This window comes from Myotis lucifugus, unplaced genomic scaffold, assembly GCF_000147115.1.
Source record: "Myotis lucifugus unplaced genomic scaffold, Myoluc2.0 scaffold_0, whole genome shotgun sequence".
NCBI classification, from domain to species: domain Eukaryota; kingdom Metazoa; phylum Chordata; class Mammalia; order Chiroptera; family Vespertilionidae; genus Myotis; species Myotis lucifugus.
The window spans coordinates 2,199,035-2,214,169 of NW_005871048.1; the positions used below are offsets into that span (position 1 = coordinate 2,199,035).

At 38.6% G+C, this 15,135-nt stretch overlaps 1 protein-coding gene across 1 annotated transcript in view; it reads left to right on the forward strand.

Moving 5' to 3' along the window:
- Positions 1–15,135, forward strand: part of FBN2 (fibrillin 2) — a 242,315-nt gene that overhangs the window by 204,193 nt on the left and 22,987 nt on the right. Inside the window, 7 exon segments of the mRNA XM_006081068.3 lie at positions 940–1,065; positions 1,704–1,856; positions 2,710–2,775; positions 3,071–3,196; positions 3,778–3,897; positions 5,061–5,183; positions 5,787–5,918. Coding sequence (XP_006081130.1) covers positions 940–1,065; positions 1,704–1,856; positions 2,710–2,775; positions 3,071–3,196; positions 3,778–3,897; positions 5,061–5,183; positions 5,787–5,918 — 846 coding nt within the window.

The following is a 15,135-nucleotide window of genomic DNA, read 5'->3' on the forward strand; positions in this document are numbered from 1 at the left end:
ACAGGGTTTTTTGTTTGTTTGTTTTTAGAAAGAATGGAATATAACTCACTCGTGAACATTCTGCCAATATAAATTAAGAACATAGCATGTGCCAGACAGTATGCTAGACTAAGCTGAGGGGGCATTAGTATTCCAGACAGACAGACATGTCAGGTCCTCATGGAGCTTGCATTCTCTCATGTCTGGAATTATGTAATGTTTCTTCATTCAGTTAAAATAATCCATTACATAAGCACCTCCAATGAAAAAAAGCTAAACATCACTGGTAGGGAATCCTTATTTATTTTAAGGAACCATTTTGGGGTGAAGTGGGAACAATAAAATTCTCAAAACACGTCTGAGTCCTAACTCCATAGGCACAGATTTTCAACTAGAAAGACAGCCCTGATGGCATTGTGAAGAGAAAAGAGTAAAAGAGGGAGATACTGCAGTCAGGAGATTTACGATAATCCCATTGGTAAATGATAGTGAGTTTGAATGTACAAAGGAGGTAGCATTGATAGGCCACATGCTGTTTGTATATGGAGGTTAAAAGGTCAGAGTGAAGAATAAAGGTGACTACAGGATCCCAACTTAGGTTGCTCAGAGGAACATCAGAGAAGGGAACCAGTTGAGCTTGCACTGCTCATAAGATATTGATTGAACTGGTCCTGTCAGGTAGACAGGTGGATGTACATACACCCCTAAGGACCAAGGGCAGGGAGCCAGAGATTAACTTGAGAGATCAGGGCATATGGTTGATTGAAATTGGATATAATCTTTGACTTCTAAGAAATAATAGTTTACTTTTAAATAGTAAGTATAAAATTCATATAATATCTTGTTTTATATTAAATAGCCCATGGGTAGTGGACTATTGTAGTATGAACAAATTATTTATCTTGAAATACTGAGCAGTGTGCTGATTTGATTAAATCAATAAATTCTGCTGTGCTGCAGACATAAATGAATGTGACGAAGATCCCAACATCTGTCTTTTTGGTTCCTGCACCAATACTCCTGGGGGCTTCCAGTGTATCTGCCCCCCTGGCTTTGTGCTGTCTGATAATGGACGGAGATGCTTCGGTAAGCTTTAAAATCACTTCTCTGTCATAATTCACTCTTAGAAACTTCAAACCCATTACACTGATCTCTGTCACTATAAAGTACATGTCTATGGCAATTATATCATCTGTGAGTTAAAAATGTAGGCCTCAAAAGAATTTACACTGGACAAATTTTAAGGTACTTTGATTTATTGGCTCTGTTTCTTCATATTTTAAATTTTTCATGAAAAATTCTTGTTTTACTCTTCTGTTATGTTGTTGACATAGATTTGTATGTACATTCATATATGAATTGTTTTTTATGTGATTTAACTAAATGAAAGTTACCTACATTGTTTTTTTAGGCAACAGTGTGATGGTAGAAAAGAGATCTGGAAATCATTTTAATATTGAGCATAATTTCTCAAATTTCCAAGGCACATTATAAAAATATTTTAATCATTTTAAATAATTAAATAACATTTTATAAACAAGTCAACTGAAATTGGCAAATGAAATCATCCATTGAGGATTTCCAGACCTGTCTTTTAATTGCTAATCTGATCTGCATATGTTCAACCCATAAGAAATGTTCTGTCAGAAATAGAGTTTTATACAAATTATTCCATCTTTTTAAATGACCAATAAGGAGGTCTGTGATTTTGCTTTCTTGAATAGATACTCGCCAGAGCTTCTGCTTCACAAACTTTGAAAATGGAAAGTGTTCTGTACCCAAAGCTTTCAACACCACAAAGGCAAAATGCTGCTGTAGTAAGATGCCAGGAGAGGGCTGGGGGGACCCCTGTGAGCTGTGTCCCAAAGATGATGAAGGTGAGATCAACAACCTAAAACACCCCTTTGCACTGTTTTGGGAATTTTTGTTAGGAGTAGGTTTGACTACATAATTTATGAATATTTTGAAGGTGAAATTACCCCCTCACACATAAACTTGAATGGTTCAGTGAGCAACCTAATCTGAGGGACTTCTTTTAACATCTGTATTCAACATGTGTAAGCACAGGAAGTTACCCTGTTATTTCACTCACACATACACACACACACACACCCAAGGTTAGTATTAATTTCCTTCAAGAAAATTAGAATCAATAAAAAATACATAAATAAAAATAAATAAAATAAAATAAAAATAAAAAATAAATAAAATTAGAAAGATGCGAGAAGAAAATTAAAATTATATTCCAAATTGCTGTGGGAGTCCCATTGTATCACAGGCTAGGGCTCTCAGGGTCTTAAAAGGAAGCTGAGTCAACACAATGACCATTTGCTGGAAGAGACCAAGAGCCTCCAGGTCTTGTTAGCACAACTGAATTGTAGGCTAGTTCCCAGCAAGCTCAGGACTGGCTTGGCCTCCAGGTCAGAAGTGGCATCTATGTATAATGAGGAGAGAGGGCTCTTTAGCTGCTCAGTGCACAGAGAGCAGAGAGAACCAGAAGCCCTCAGTAGGTGGCACCCCAGAGGGAGCTGGGAAAGCTCAGGAGATCTTCTCTAAATAAGCTCAGTGCTGCTTTTGAAATAAATAATAAAAATAAAATAAGAGGCTCTTATTAAAAACAGCTTTATAAAAAAAAGAAGTATAATTGCACATAGATTGTTTATCAGCTTTTAAGTTCTCTAGTAGTTGAGACGCTTCAATGATGGAGAATTTTTATTTTTTTGTCTGTAGTTGCATTCCAGGATTTGTGTCCTTATGGCCATGGAACTGTTCCTAGTCTTCATGATACTCGAGAAGGTGTGGTTGGATATATTTCACTCCTATAGTCTTCTTTTATATGAATATATTATTGTTCTTTATTTTATAAATCCTGCTGATTTTCCTGTGTAATACCTATTATATTGTATTTAGTATACATATTCAGTATTTTTTGTATATCACATGCATTACACTTGTAAGACTATGTTGTGGTCTATGAAATATATATTTCTCTTATAGAAGTGTTTATAAGTTTTAGAAATTTTGAATAGGTGTACACAACTTCAGCATATCACTTCATATGAGGAAGTTCTTGGGCGATTCTGTATTTTAGATGTCAATGAATGTCTTGAGAGTCCGGGCATTTGTTCAAATGGTCAGTGTATCAACACAGATGGGTCTTTTCGCTGTGAATGCCCAATGGGTTACAACCTGGATTACACTGGAGTACGCTGTGTGGGTGAGTGTTGAATCCACATTACCTAAAGTTCTATTTTATGTCTCATATTCAGCAAAAGGTCTCTCTGGTACCCTGGGTGGTGGTGGGATTTACAAAGCCAGGATAAATGGCTAGTAACTGCTCTTTCTATTCCCATCCTACATTTTCCAGTAGGCCTGGTTTATGTGAAAGTGGAGAGAGTTGCCCAAACTCTGCCTTCAACCAAAATATACAAAATCTGATGTGTCTAGAGATTTACAGTTGCCAAAACCACTAACTGGGAAAGAGATCCGTTTTACTTTATGACTTTCCACGCCTGCTCTTGCAGCAGAAGACCACATCCCTCTCTTGAGTTTGAGTTTCAGGGCAGGCATGGCTGTCTGGGGGCTCAGAGCACACTTGATCCTTCAGGGTCCTCGGTCCTCTGCACTTCACAAAGGCTGGTCAGCCAAGGCCGAGGAAGGGGTTTGGGGTGGGAGACAAGAGTCAAGTATGCCCTCCATAGAACCTGGAAATGTGTGAGGGCCAGAAAGATACTCATGGGTGTGCTTTGATTACTAAAACTCCACCAAATTTTATGGCATTTTCTTACTCTTTTTCAGATACTGATGAATGTTCAATTGGCAATCCTTGTGGAAATGGTACATGTACCAATGTTATTGGGAGTTTTGAATGCAATTGCAATGAAGGCTTTGAGCCAGGGCCCATGATGAATTGTGAAGGCAAGTGATAATTTCTTATCATTTCTTCTTTAATGTCTCAGTTTTTATTTATAGTATCCTGATATTCAAGTGATGATCATTTCATCACAAATGAATTTACTTTACTTCAATGAGCATAGTTACAATAGATGCTTTAATGCCCTTGCCTGGTAATTCCAGCATCTGGGTCAGCTCAGAGTTGGCATCCATTGATTGTCTTTTCCCTTGAGCCTTTTGCCTGGCTCTTCCTTGTGTTGGTTAATCTTGGATTATACCCTGGGTATTGTGAATAATATCTTTTGGAATCAGTTATATTGCTTCTATGAATGTGGATGCTTTTTTCTTAGCAGGCAGTTAACTTGGATGAAAATAAAAGCAGACTGACAGGCCTGTGGAAGACAGTGGTTCAGATTTCAGTTCTGTTCTTTAAACCTTAGTGGCTAGCCCCTTTGATACACACACACACACACACACACACACACACACACACACACGCCTGGTTAAGTCTCTGGCCCTCTCCTTTTTGGAGTTCCCCCTCACTCTTCAGCCATCTTGGTTGCCCCAAGACTCCTACAGAAGCCTAGAAAGTTTCTACTGAAGATTTAGCTGCCAGGTGCTGTAATTTTTAAAACAATAAATTGGGAACTTATTCCTTGCTGGTTGTTTGCTGAGTTTCAACTATAACCAAAAACTACTTTAGATAGGTTTTGTGTGTGTGTGTGTGTGTGTGTGTGTGTGTGTGTGTGTGTATGCGGGTGCATGCATGTGCATTTAGAGCAGAGGTCCTCAAACTTTTTAAACGGGGGGCCAGTTCACTGTCCCTCAGACCGTTGGAGGGCCGGACTATAGTTTAAAAAAAAAAACTATGAACAAATTCCTATGCACACTGCACATATCTTATTTTGAAGTAAAAAAACAAAACGGGAACAAATACAATATTTGTATTTGCATGTGGCCCGCGGGCCATAGTTTGAGGACCCCTGATTTAGAGTTTATAGTTGTTATTTGTGGGAGGATGAGATTGTTAGGCAAGTAAAGGTAAGTGATACTGTCTCCATACCAGAAGTGGAAGTTAGATTATCCTATTGCTTTCTGTATAACTGCCAAGTAAATTCATCAGTGTTTGTTTAAACAAATAATCAGAGCCCTCGGCTGAGCCCCTGGCTGCCTATCTCTTTGATCAGATATCAATGAGTGTGCCCAGAACCCTCTGCTGTGTGCTTTCCGCTGCATGAACACCTTCGGGTCCTATGAATGCACATGTCCGATTGGCTACGCCCTCAGGGAAGACCAGAAGATGTGCAAAGGTAAGGCCACAGGCAAAGAAGTGGTTAGACCTTTATTTGCCATGCTGGGAAGATACTGTAATGATTTATAGTTCTCAGCAGTCTTCTTTCAGAGCTTTACAGAAATGTTTATGACAGCATTTTACTGGTAGGTTTTCATACCTAGAGACAAGACACTTGATGATCTGTTCAGTCAAGTCAAAGATAAGATGGGTTGAGGAGCTCACCAATTGTCACACTCTTGGGCTCTTCATAAAGAAAAGATTGTCCTTTCCGGGACTTCTTACCAGTAGGACCAATGTTGAAACTTATAAATCTAGAATATAGCCAACAGTTTAAAAAGATGGAGCTCCTACATGATTACATTTTCAGACTCCAAAAACCAAATGTATGACTTAAAAGTACAAAACAACCTGACTGGCATAGCTCATGGTTTGCAGGCTTGATCCCCACTGGGGAGCATTCAGGAGGCAGCCAATCAGTAATTCTCTCTCATCATTGATGTTTCTAACTCTCTCTCCATTCCTCTGAAATCAATAAAAAGTATTTTTAAAAAGTACTAAACAATGGTCTGTTTCTGAGAACTTCCTATTTTTATATTTTTTTATTAAAATTATTTTATAGACCTGGACGAGTGTGCTGAAGGGCTACATGACTGTGAATCCAGAGGCATGATGTGTAAGAATCTGATCGGCACCTTCATGTGCATCTGCCCGCCTGGAATGACCCGGAGGCCTGACGGAGAAGGCTGCATAGGTAAGGCTATGAGGGATGATGTCGCTTATTTAATATTTCTACTCCAAGATAGATTTATGGCACTATTCCAAAATCATCCCAACTGCAAGGCAATTATTTTCCCAGCTGTTTCAAGCTGTGCTAGACTTCTTCCATCTCAGGGTCCAGCCAATGCAATAGGTTCTGGAAAATGCAGTGGCAATTATGCCCATCCTAGAATATATGCCCTCTTGTTTTTCATAATTCTGTGTCCTGTAAACCTAAAACACTGAATTTAAAAGGGTAAAAAACTCCTTGCAGCAATTGTGCTCATATAGCAAAATAAAAGTATGAGTTAATGGTCTCTATCTCTTTTCTAATCATTCCATGAATAAGGAGAGTAGAAGCAGATAATCTCCAGAAACCTATTGCAGGCTGGATATCTCTAACCTTGGCCATATTTTCAACATATTTGAACTTCAGTTAATTTACCTATAAAGCAAGGAGGTAGGGCTGTTTCTCTGAGATGACTTCAAGGGTTTAAAATGCTATGATTTTACAATGCAAGCCAAAGTCTCATGCCATGTAAGCTGGCCGTGGCCCCTGCATGCTATCTCAGCACTTCTTCCCAAAGGTGCTGTCACCTGGGGCGCTGAAGCCTACTTACTACACAGTCTTCCTTATCCTTGTAAATGGGTGGCTCCCCTCCTTTAATTAAGAACCTGCTGCTCCCTCCTAACCTCCAGTATGTAGAGAAATGTGGGTATTTTGGAGGAACATTTGAAGATTACTAATAATTTATTATTTTGGTAAAAAACAAAACAAGTGTTCAAATGAATCTATTAGTGATTTCCTGGTGCTAGCACTGGAATAGAGAGTGGATGCAAATGGACACTAGGGATCCCTTTGGGAGACGGAAATGTTCTAAAACTAGTTGCAATGATTGCACACTTAATTTATTAAAAATCATTGAATTGCACACTTAAAACACAAATTATATAGTATCTGAGTTATACTTCAATAAATGCCAACAGAATACTTTTTGGGAATTCATTAACATTATATAAATGTAATTGATGAGAAGGCTTCATTTTAAAGATGATGGAATAAAAATGTGTTACTTCACTCCCATCCTGTGAAAATTTTAGAACTATGACAAGGGAGAAAGAGAACTGTTTTGGATTAAGTGAAGAAATGGTCACAACCACAGGCTGAAAAATATTCTTGAAATAATAGAAAATTTCAAACAAAAACACAGATGTTCAGCAGCATATTTTTCTTTAGGCTTTGGCAGAATACATATATCTCTAAAAGTAACTGCCCCAATTTAAAATGTTCATCCAATAATCTTCGATTAGAAGATAAAGGACATAGGTGAATGAGAGAGGTATGGAATGTTTCTGTAGCAGCCCAGTTCCGTACTGCAGTGTCAAAAGATGCAGAAGTGAAAGAGAAATCGTGTTGACACACTAAGACTTTACTCAGAGCCACACTGACCTCCTAAGTTACCTGAAAGCTTGAGAGTACATGTCCCTAGGACAGAGCATCACAGATTTGGTGAGAGTTTATTTATACAACAGCCTTGAATTGGAACTATGGGTTGTGCCCAGTTCAGCACTGGTGATCTCCTACACCATTTTTCAGCAAATAGCTGAACTGGAGAAAATTGTTCAGAGATGAATAATTACACAAAACTACAACTAATGCATATATATACTGGGGTGGGAAGTGGGTAGAGAAAGAAGACAAAAGAAACAAGAATTAGATTAAATGCCTCAGAAAACAAAAGAAGAAGATTTTTAAAAATGTTTTGGTAACTCTAATAGATATCAATAAAATTCAAATAGAAAGAAGAGATTGAAAAAAGATAAAGCAATATCAAGAGATAATGGTCTAACAGAGCTTAGGAAAAACATAAAGCTACCACAGAAATTAACATCACATTAGAAGTAATAAAAAATAGAAAGGGATGACAACACCGCCAGTAATGTGAATATGGAAGTAATTAATAAGAAGACGACAGGGGTAGAAAACAAAGTCAGTATATGTATAAATGAAGTCCCTGGGGAAAAAAGAAAACTGAACAATAAAACAGGAAAAAATGTTTAACTATATTTGTAGAAGAAATTCTTGTAGAAAATATTTAAACCAGCATATCAGAAGAGCCCACCGCTCCATGGAACACTGTTGCGAACAGTCATTCATTTATTCAATTATCTACCAAACATCTGTTATGTTTGTGATTCTTGGGATATCATAATAAACTGGAAGGACAAGTTTTCCCTTCTCCACCCCAACCCTACTCTCAAGTGGTTTATGTTCTAGTCAGGAAGAGCATTCATCAAACAAATAAAGAAATAATCAACATGATAACTTCATAGAGTGGTAAATCTTTTCAAGAAAGTAAGATTAGTGACTGGATGGGAACTACTTTAGAATACACTTCTAAGGAAGCCTTCTCTGATGAGTGACATTTGAACTGGGAACTAGAAAAAATAAGGAAATAGCAAGAGCAAAGACCCATAAGGCAGGAATGAAAGTCAGTGTAGCTGAAGTCCAAAGGTAGGCACGGGCATTGCAGGCCATGGTAAAGAGCTGGTTTTATGCTAAGGGCATGTGGCAGAGTAACTCAGGGTGTGTGCCTTAAAGATGGCTGGTGAGTATGAGAACTCTAGTTTCATACTTACTAGCTCTATGACCTAGAGCCGTGGTCGGCAAACTGCGGCTCACGAGCCACATGTGGCTCTTTGGCCCCTTGAGTGTGGCTCTTCCTAAGCCTTAGGAGTACACTAATTAAGTTAATAACAATGTATCTACCTATATAGGTTCTCAAAAGAAATTTCAATCGTTGTACTGTTGATATTTGGCTCTGTTGACTAATGAGTTTGCCGACCACTGGAGAGCATCTGGGGGAGGGTGTGCCTTCTTGAGAGCAGGCTGGTCTGACCAAGTTGGATGATTTACTAAGAATGTTTCACAGAAAGATGCTGCTTAAAATTATCTGATGTGTTCCCTGGCCAGGAGCAAACTGTTATTTTTATATAGAACAAAATGGAGGGAATCGCCAAATCTTTTATCTCATAATCAATGGCTTGCCTAGAGCAAGTTTGCCTCCCCATGTGCCTCAAATTTCCCATCTAAAAACAAATAGGAATGATGAGGTGATTTACCTCCAAAGATTATTGGGAGCTTTAAATTAGGGAATGCATGTAAAAAAATCCTTAGAACAGCCCTTGAAATATAGTTACATTTTGATTAAGGGCTAGTTGTTATTATTCTCTAATTTACATTTTAAAAGACCTCTGATTGCTTTGTAGATGATACATTGTAAGGGTGTGAGAGCAGAAGCAGCATTCATTTAGGTGGCTTTTTTATTTTTTATTTATTTTTATTTTTTTATTAAATCTTTATTGTTCAGATTATTACATTTGTTCCTCTTTTTTCCCCCCATAACTCCCCTCCTTCCAGCTCCCACCCCACCCTCCGCCCTCACTCCCCACCCACTCTCCTCATCCATAGGTGCACGATTTTTGTCCAGTCTCTTCCCGCATCTCCCACACCCCTTTTCCCCCCAAGAATAGTCAGTCCATTCCCTTTTTATGTCCCTGATTCTATTATAATCACCAGTTCATTCTGTACATCAGGTTATTTATTCACTTGATTCTTAGATTCATTTGTTGATAGATGCATATTTGTTGTTCATAATTTGTATCTTTACCTTTTTCTTCCTCTTCCTCTTCTTAAAGGATACCTTTCAGCATTTCATATAATACTGGTTTGGTGGTGATGAACTCCTTTAGCTTTTCCTTATCTGTGAAGCTCTTTATCTGACCTTCACTTCTGAATGATAGCTTTGCTGGATAAAGTAATCTTGGTTGTAGGTTCTTGCTATTCATCACTTTGAATATTTCTTGCCACTCCCTTCTGGCCTGCAAAGTTTCTGTTGAGAAATCAGCTGACAGTCGTATGGGTATTCCCTTGTAGGTAACTGAGTTTCTTTCTCTTGCTGCTTTTAATATTCTCTCTTTGTCTTTTGCTCTTGGCATTTTAATTATGATGTGTCTTGGTGTGGTCCTCTTTGGATTCCTTTTGTTTGGGGTTCTCTGAGCTTCCTGGACCTGTAAGTCTATTTCTTTCACCAGGTGGGGGAAGTTTTCTGTCATTATTTCTTCAAATAGGTTTTCAATATCTTGCTCTCTCTCATCTTCTGATACCCCTATAATTCTGATGTTGGTACGTCTGAAGCTGTCCCAGAGGCTCCTTACACTATCTTCGTATTTTTGGGTTCTTTTTTCATTTTGCTTTTCTGGTTGGGTGTTTCTCGCTTCTTCGCATTTCAAATCTTTGACTTGATTCTTGCGCTCCTCTGGTCTGCTGTTGGGAGTCTGTATAATATTCTTTATTTCAGTCAGTGTATGCTTACTTTCTAGATGGTCCTTTATCACACCATCAAGGGTCTCATTAGATTTCCTGTACATCTCATCAAGTTTATCGACAGACTCTAGAAGCCTCTTGAGAGACCTCAAAAGTGTGGTTCTGAACTCAATATCCTCTCTTGATAGTTTTGTCCTGTTTCTTTGTCTCCGCATTTTTTACGCTTTCTTGGTACACCCCCTAGTGGTCTTTTTGCACAGTCTTGTTGTAGTTAAGCCTTGATTGTTATAGTTAATACTAGAGGGATTTGACCTCCAGGCGGTCTGGCTGTGATAATCAGCTGTGTTTTGCAGTGGAAGAACTTGTGTCCTCTAGGGAGGTGCTAATCTAGCCTTTGCCTGAGGCTATCCGGCAAATGCCTCTGTGCAGGGCTTGGGCGGGGCGGGTCCCACAGGATCAACAGGGCGGAGGAGGGAGCAGTTATGGCTGCTCTCAGTCCGTCCCCAGGGCTCTGCCTCTCTGTCCCAGCAACAGCTGCAAACCTCGGAGGGACCTTAGCCAGACAGTCCTGCTTCTCCCGTTTGAGTCTGGGTCCCTAGAGACTCGCCCGGATCTGGAGCTCTGAGTCTGAGGCTCCCTCCGGATTGAAACAGTCAACCACGCCCTCAGCCACCAGCCCACGCCGCGCGCACTCCTCACCTTAGTATTTTACTTCAGCACTGCGCCTCCTCTGATTCTCGATTCCTCCTAGTTGTAGAACTTCCATTCAGCCAGCCTTCCTGTGGTTCTGGATGATGTCCGTTCCGTCTTTTAGTTGTATTTTTGAAGTGGTTGTTCGAGGCAGCAAACTCCGGCGTTAACCTATCTAGGTGGCTTTTTTAATCATCCAAATGAGAGGTGAAGGAGGCTCAGATAAAAGCATAGAGCATGCCATAGAGGAATAGAAATGTGGTGAAATTGACAGATTCAGAATATACTTTGGAGATAATCAACAGAACTAGCTGATGGATGGATTGGATATGGTGGGTGAAGGAAGAGGTATAAAAGATGAGTTCTAGGGCATTTACTGGAATAATTGGTTGGATGAAGCTACTATTAACTGACAAGGGAAAGACTGGAAGAAACAGGTGTGATTACAAGTATAAAGTTCTGTTTTGACCATGTTAAGTGTAAGATATGGTTTAGCTTTCCAGTGATAACACCAAGTAGGCCATATTTATAGATTGCTGGAAAATAGGTAGTGTTTAAAAATCGTAAGATTGGATGAGAACACCGAGAGAGAATATAGAGAGTGGAAGACGTAGTGACTGACCTCTGGGCACCACAGAGATTGAAAATGTTTGGAAGACACCCTGGCCTGTTTGGCTCAGTGGATGGAGCATCAAACTGCGGACTGGAGGGTCCCAGGTTTGATTCCAGTCAAGGGCACATGCCCAGGGTGCGGGCTCGATCTCCAGTAGGGGGCGTACAGGAGGCAGCCAATCAATGATTCTCTCTCATCATTGATGTTTCTGTCTATCTCTCCCTCTCCCTTCCTCTCTGAAATCAATAAAAATATATCTTAAAAAACATATCAAGAAGACTAAAAATAAGTTGCCCGCAAGATAGGAAGTTCTCTAGGTCAGTGTGAAGCTATGAGAGTTACAAGAATGGATTATTCAAACACATAGGGAGTAGTCACTTGTGTCTGATGCTGCTGAGATATAGAATAAGACACAGACAGAGAAGCAATAGACTTGGTGATCTCTTCAGGAGTACTTTCCATGTTGGGGTAGACCACGAGGGTTACAGAAAGGACCCAAGATTAGGAAGTGGAAATGGCAACCATAAGTCATTCTTTCAAGAAATTTGTAGGGAACCTCAAAAGACCCCAAATAGCCAACACAATCTTGAGAAAGAAGAACAAAGCTGGAGGCATGATACTTCCTTATTTCAAGCTATATTATAATATAGTAATCAAAATATTATGGTATTGGCATAAAAACAGACACAGGTCAGTTTTGGAGAGAATAGCAAACCGAGAAATAAACCTATACATATGGTGAATTAATTGTTGACAAAGGAGCCAAGAATATACTGTAAGCAAACATAGTCTCTTCAATAAGTAGTGCTGGGAAAACTGGACAGCCACATGCAAAAGAATGAAACTGGACCACTCTCTTACACCATACACAAAAATCAACTCAAAGTGAATTATATACTAGAAGGTAAGACCTAAAACCATGAAACTGCTAGAATAAAGCATAGGAGTATGCTCCTTGGCATTGGTCTTGGCAATGATTTTCTTTCAACACCAAAAGCAAAAATAAACAAGTGGGACTGTATCAAACTAAAAACTTCTGCTCAGAAAAGGAAACCATCAGCAAAGTGGAAAGGCCACCTATGAAATGGAAGAGAATATTTGCAAACCACGGAACTGGTAAGGGATTAATATCCAAAATATACAAGGAACTCATACAACTCAATAGCAAGTAATAATAATGATAATAATGATAATTAGATTTTTTAAGTGGGCAAAGGACCTGAATAGTCATTTTTCCAAAGAAAACATGCAATGGTGAACAGGTATATGAAAAGGTGCTCAACATCACTAATCTTGAGGTAAATGGGGAAAAAACACATCCCATAATGAGATATTACCTCACACCTATTAGGATGGTTGTTATAAAAAAGATTAGTGTTGACAAGGATATGGAGAAAAGGGAACCCTTGGGCACTGTTGATGGAAATGTAAATTGGTACAACCACTATGTCTGTTCAAGAAATTGAAAATAGAACTAGCATATGATCTAGCAGTTCCACTTCTTGGTATATATCCAATGGAACAAAACCATTATCTCAAAAAGGTATCTGTACTTTCATGTTCATTTATAATTATTTATAATAGTCAAGGTATGGAAACATCCTAAGTGTCTGTGGATGAACAGACTAAAAAAAATATATACAAATATGCTATCACTTATATGTAGAATTTTTTTTAAGTTGAACTCACAGAAACAGAATGAAAAAGTGGTTCCTTAGGGGCAGGGGTTGGGGAAATCACAACAGGTTAGTAAAAGGGTACAAATTTGCAGTTATAAGATGAATAAGGTCTGAGGATCTAATGTATAACATGGTGATATAGTTGGTAACACTGTATTATATAATTGAAATTTGCTAAGAGAGTAGAACTTAAATATTCTCACACACAAAAATGTAAATCTGTGATTGATGGAAGTGTCAATGAACTTGATGGAAGGAATCCTTTCAGAAAATATGTGCATCATGGTGTGCACTTTATCTCACAGTTTCATTTGTCAATTATACCTCAATAAAGCTGGAGTAAAATAAAATGGGAGTCAGAGAACTGAGCAGAAAAAAAAAAAAGAAATTTTTCCCTAAGGGAACAAAAATGTGGTAGTAGCTGGAGGGATAATATGTTGAGAGAGATTTTTTTTTAATCACGATGAGGGAATGATTCATTGAAAAAAAGGAGAACTGTGAAGTCTGGAAGGTAATCCAGAGTACAAGTTCAAACACTTGACCTTTGAGAAAAACCAGAGATACTTCTGCTGTTGAAAAAGAACAGGAGATTGAAAATGAGGGCGCAGACAGGTGGTTCATTGTGGGGAGATGAATGAGTTCTTAATATGTGATAATCATTTTAGAAAGCTGAAGTGTGGACATACTAGGAAGGACAGTAGGATTGTCAAGGGAGTATCACTACCGGTCTGAGATTTCAGTCTTGCACTAAAGCAAGACCTAGTCTGTTTGCTGCACTGCATCAGGCACTAGTATGTAGAAGGAAATGAGTGTGCATAGCATAATGGACAGTGAAGTGATGGGTCATTGGCAATCCTGAAATTGCCAAAGCATAGAAAGTGGAATGCTGGAAATCAAAATTTCATAGGTGGCACAATACCACACCAAGATACACCCTAGTAGATTTACAAATTTCAACAGCAAAAAAAAAAAAAAAAAGAAAGAAAGAAAGTAAAGATGGGAAATGAATTCAACCAGGCAGAAAAAGAAATTACCTGCAAGGTAGGAAAAAAATCAGTGTACTCTTTTTTCAAGTTCTCTCAGTAATTCTTAATGCCAATGGTAGCATAACAAAGGTAAGGTAGGCCTGGCCTGCGTGGCTCAGTGGTTGAGCGTCAACCTGTGAACCAGGAGGTCATGGGTTCGATTCCTGGTCAGAGTACATGCCTGGGTTGCGGCTCGATCCCCAGTAGGGGGCGTGCAGGAGGAAGCCAATCCATGATTCTCTCTCATCATGGATGTTTCTATCTCCCTCTCCCTTCCTCTCTGAAATCAATAAAAATATGTTTTTTTAAAAAAAGTAAGCTATGATTTTGAGGCATATCTAGTTATCTTTCAAGTATAAAAACTATATTATACATTATCAAATGTTGAGGCACTCAAGAAGTATATCCAACAAGAGCCCTTCTTGAAAAAAATAGCTCAATTCAAACAAATCAAATAAAAATAAAGGTGAATGAGGGATAGGATTAAATCAAGAAGACAGACCTTGAACTCTCAAGTTCTAGAAATAACAGACACTATGCAATTACTTAAATCCATACCTTAGCTCAATCCTTCTGCATATATTTTAAGTTTTCCGCACAAGTTATTTTTGCTAAAAGGGGAACAGTATCTATACCAACATACATCATGATGAATTTCAGAACACTTAAGAGCAGAATGTAAACCCTTACTGTATAAATCCTTTTTTCTCTAGAAGGAGAGAAAAACCAGATTTCCTACACATGAACAGGAAAATTGGGTAAAAGGAAACAATGGAACAATACTTTCAAAACATTCCAAGGAAAAATACTTTGGAACTGAAATTCTATACTCAATCCAAGTGAGAAAGCAAGCAAAATGAGAAGTTGTCAGACGTGTG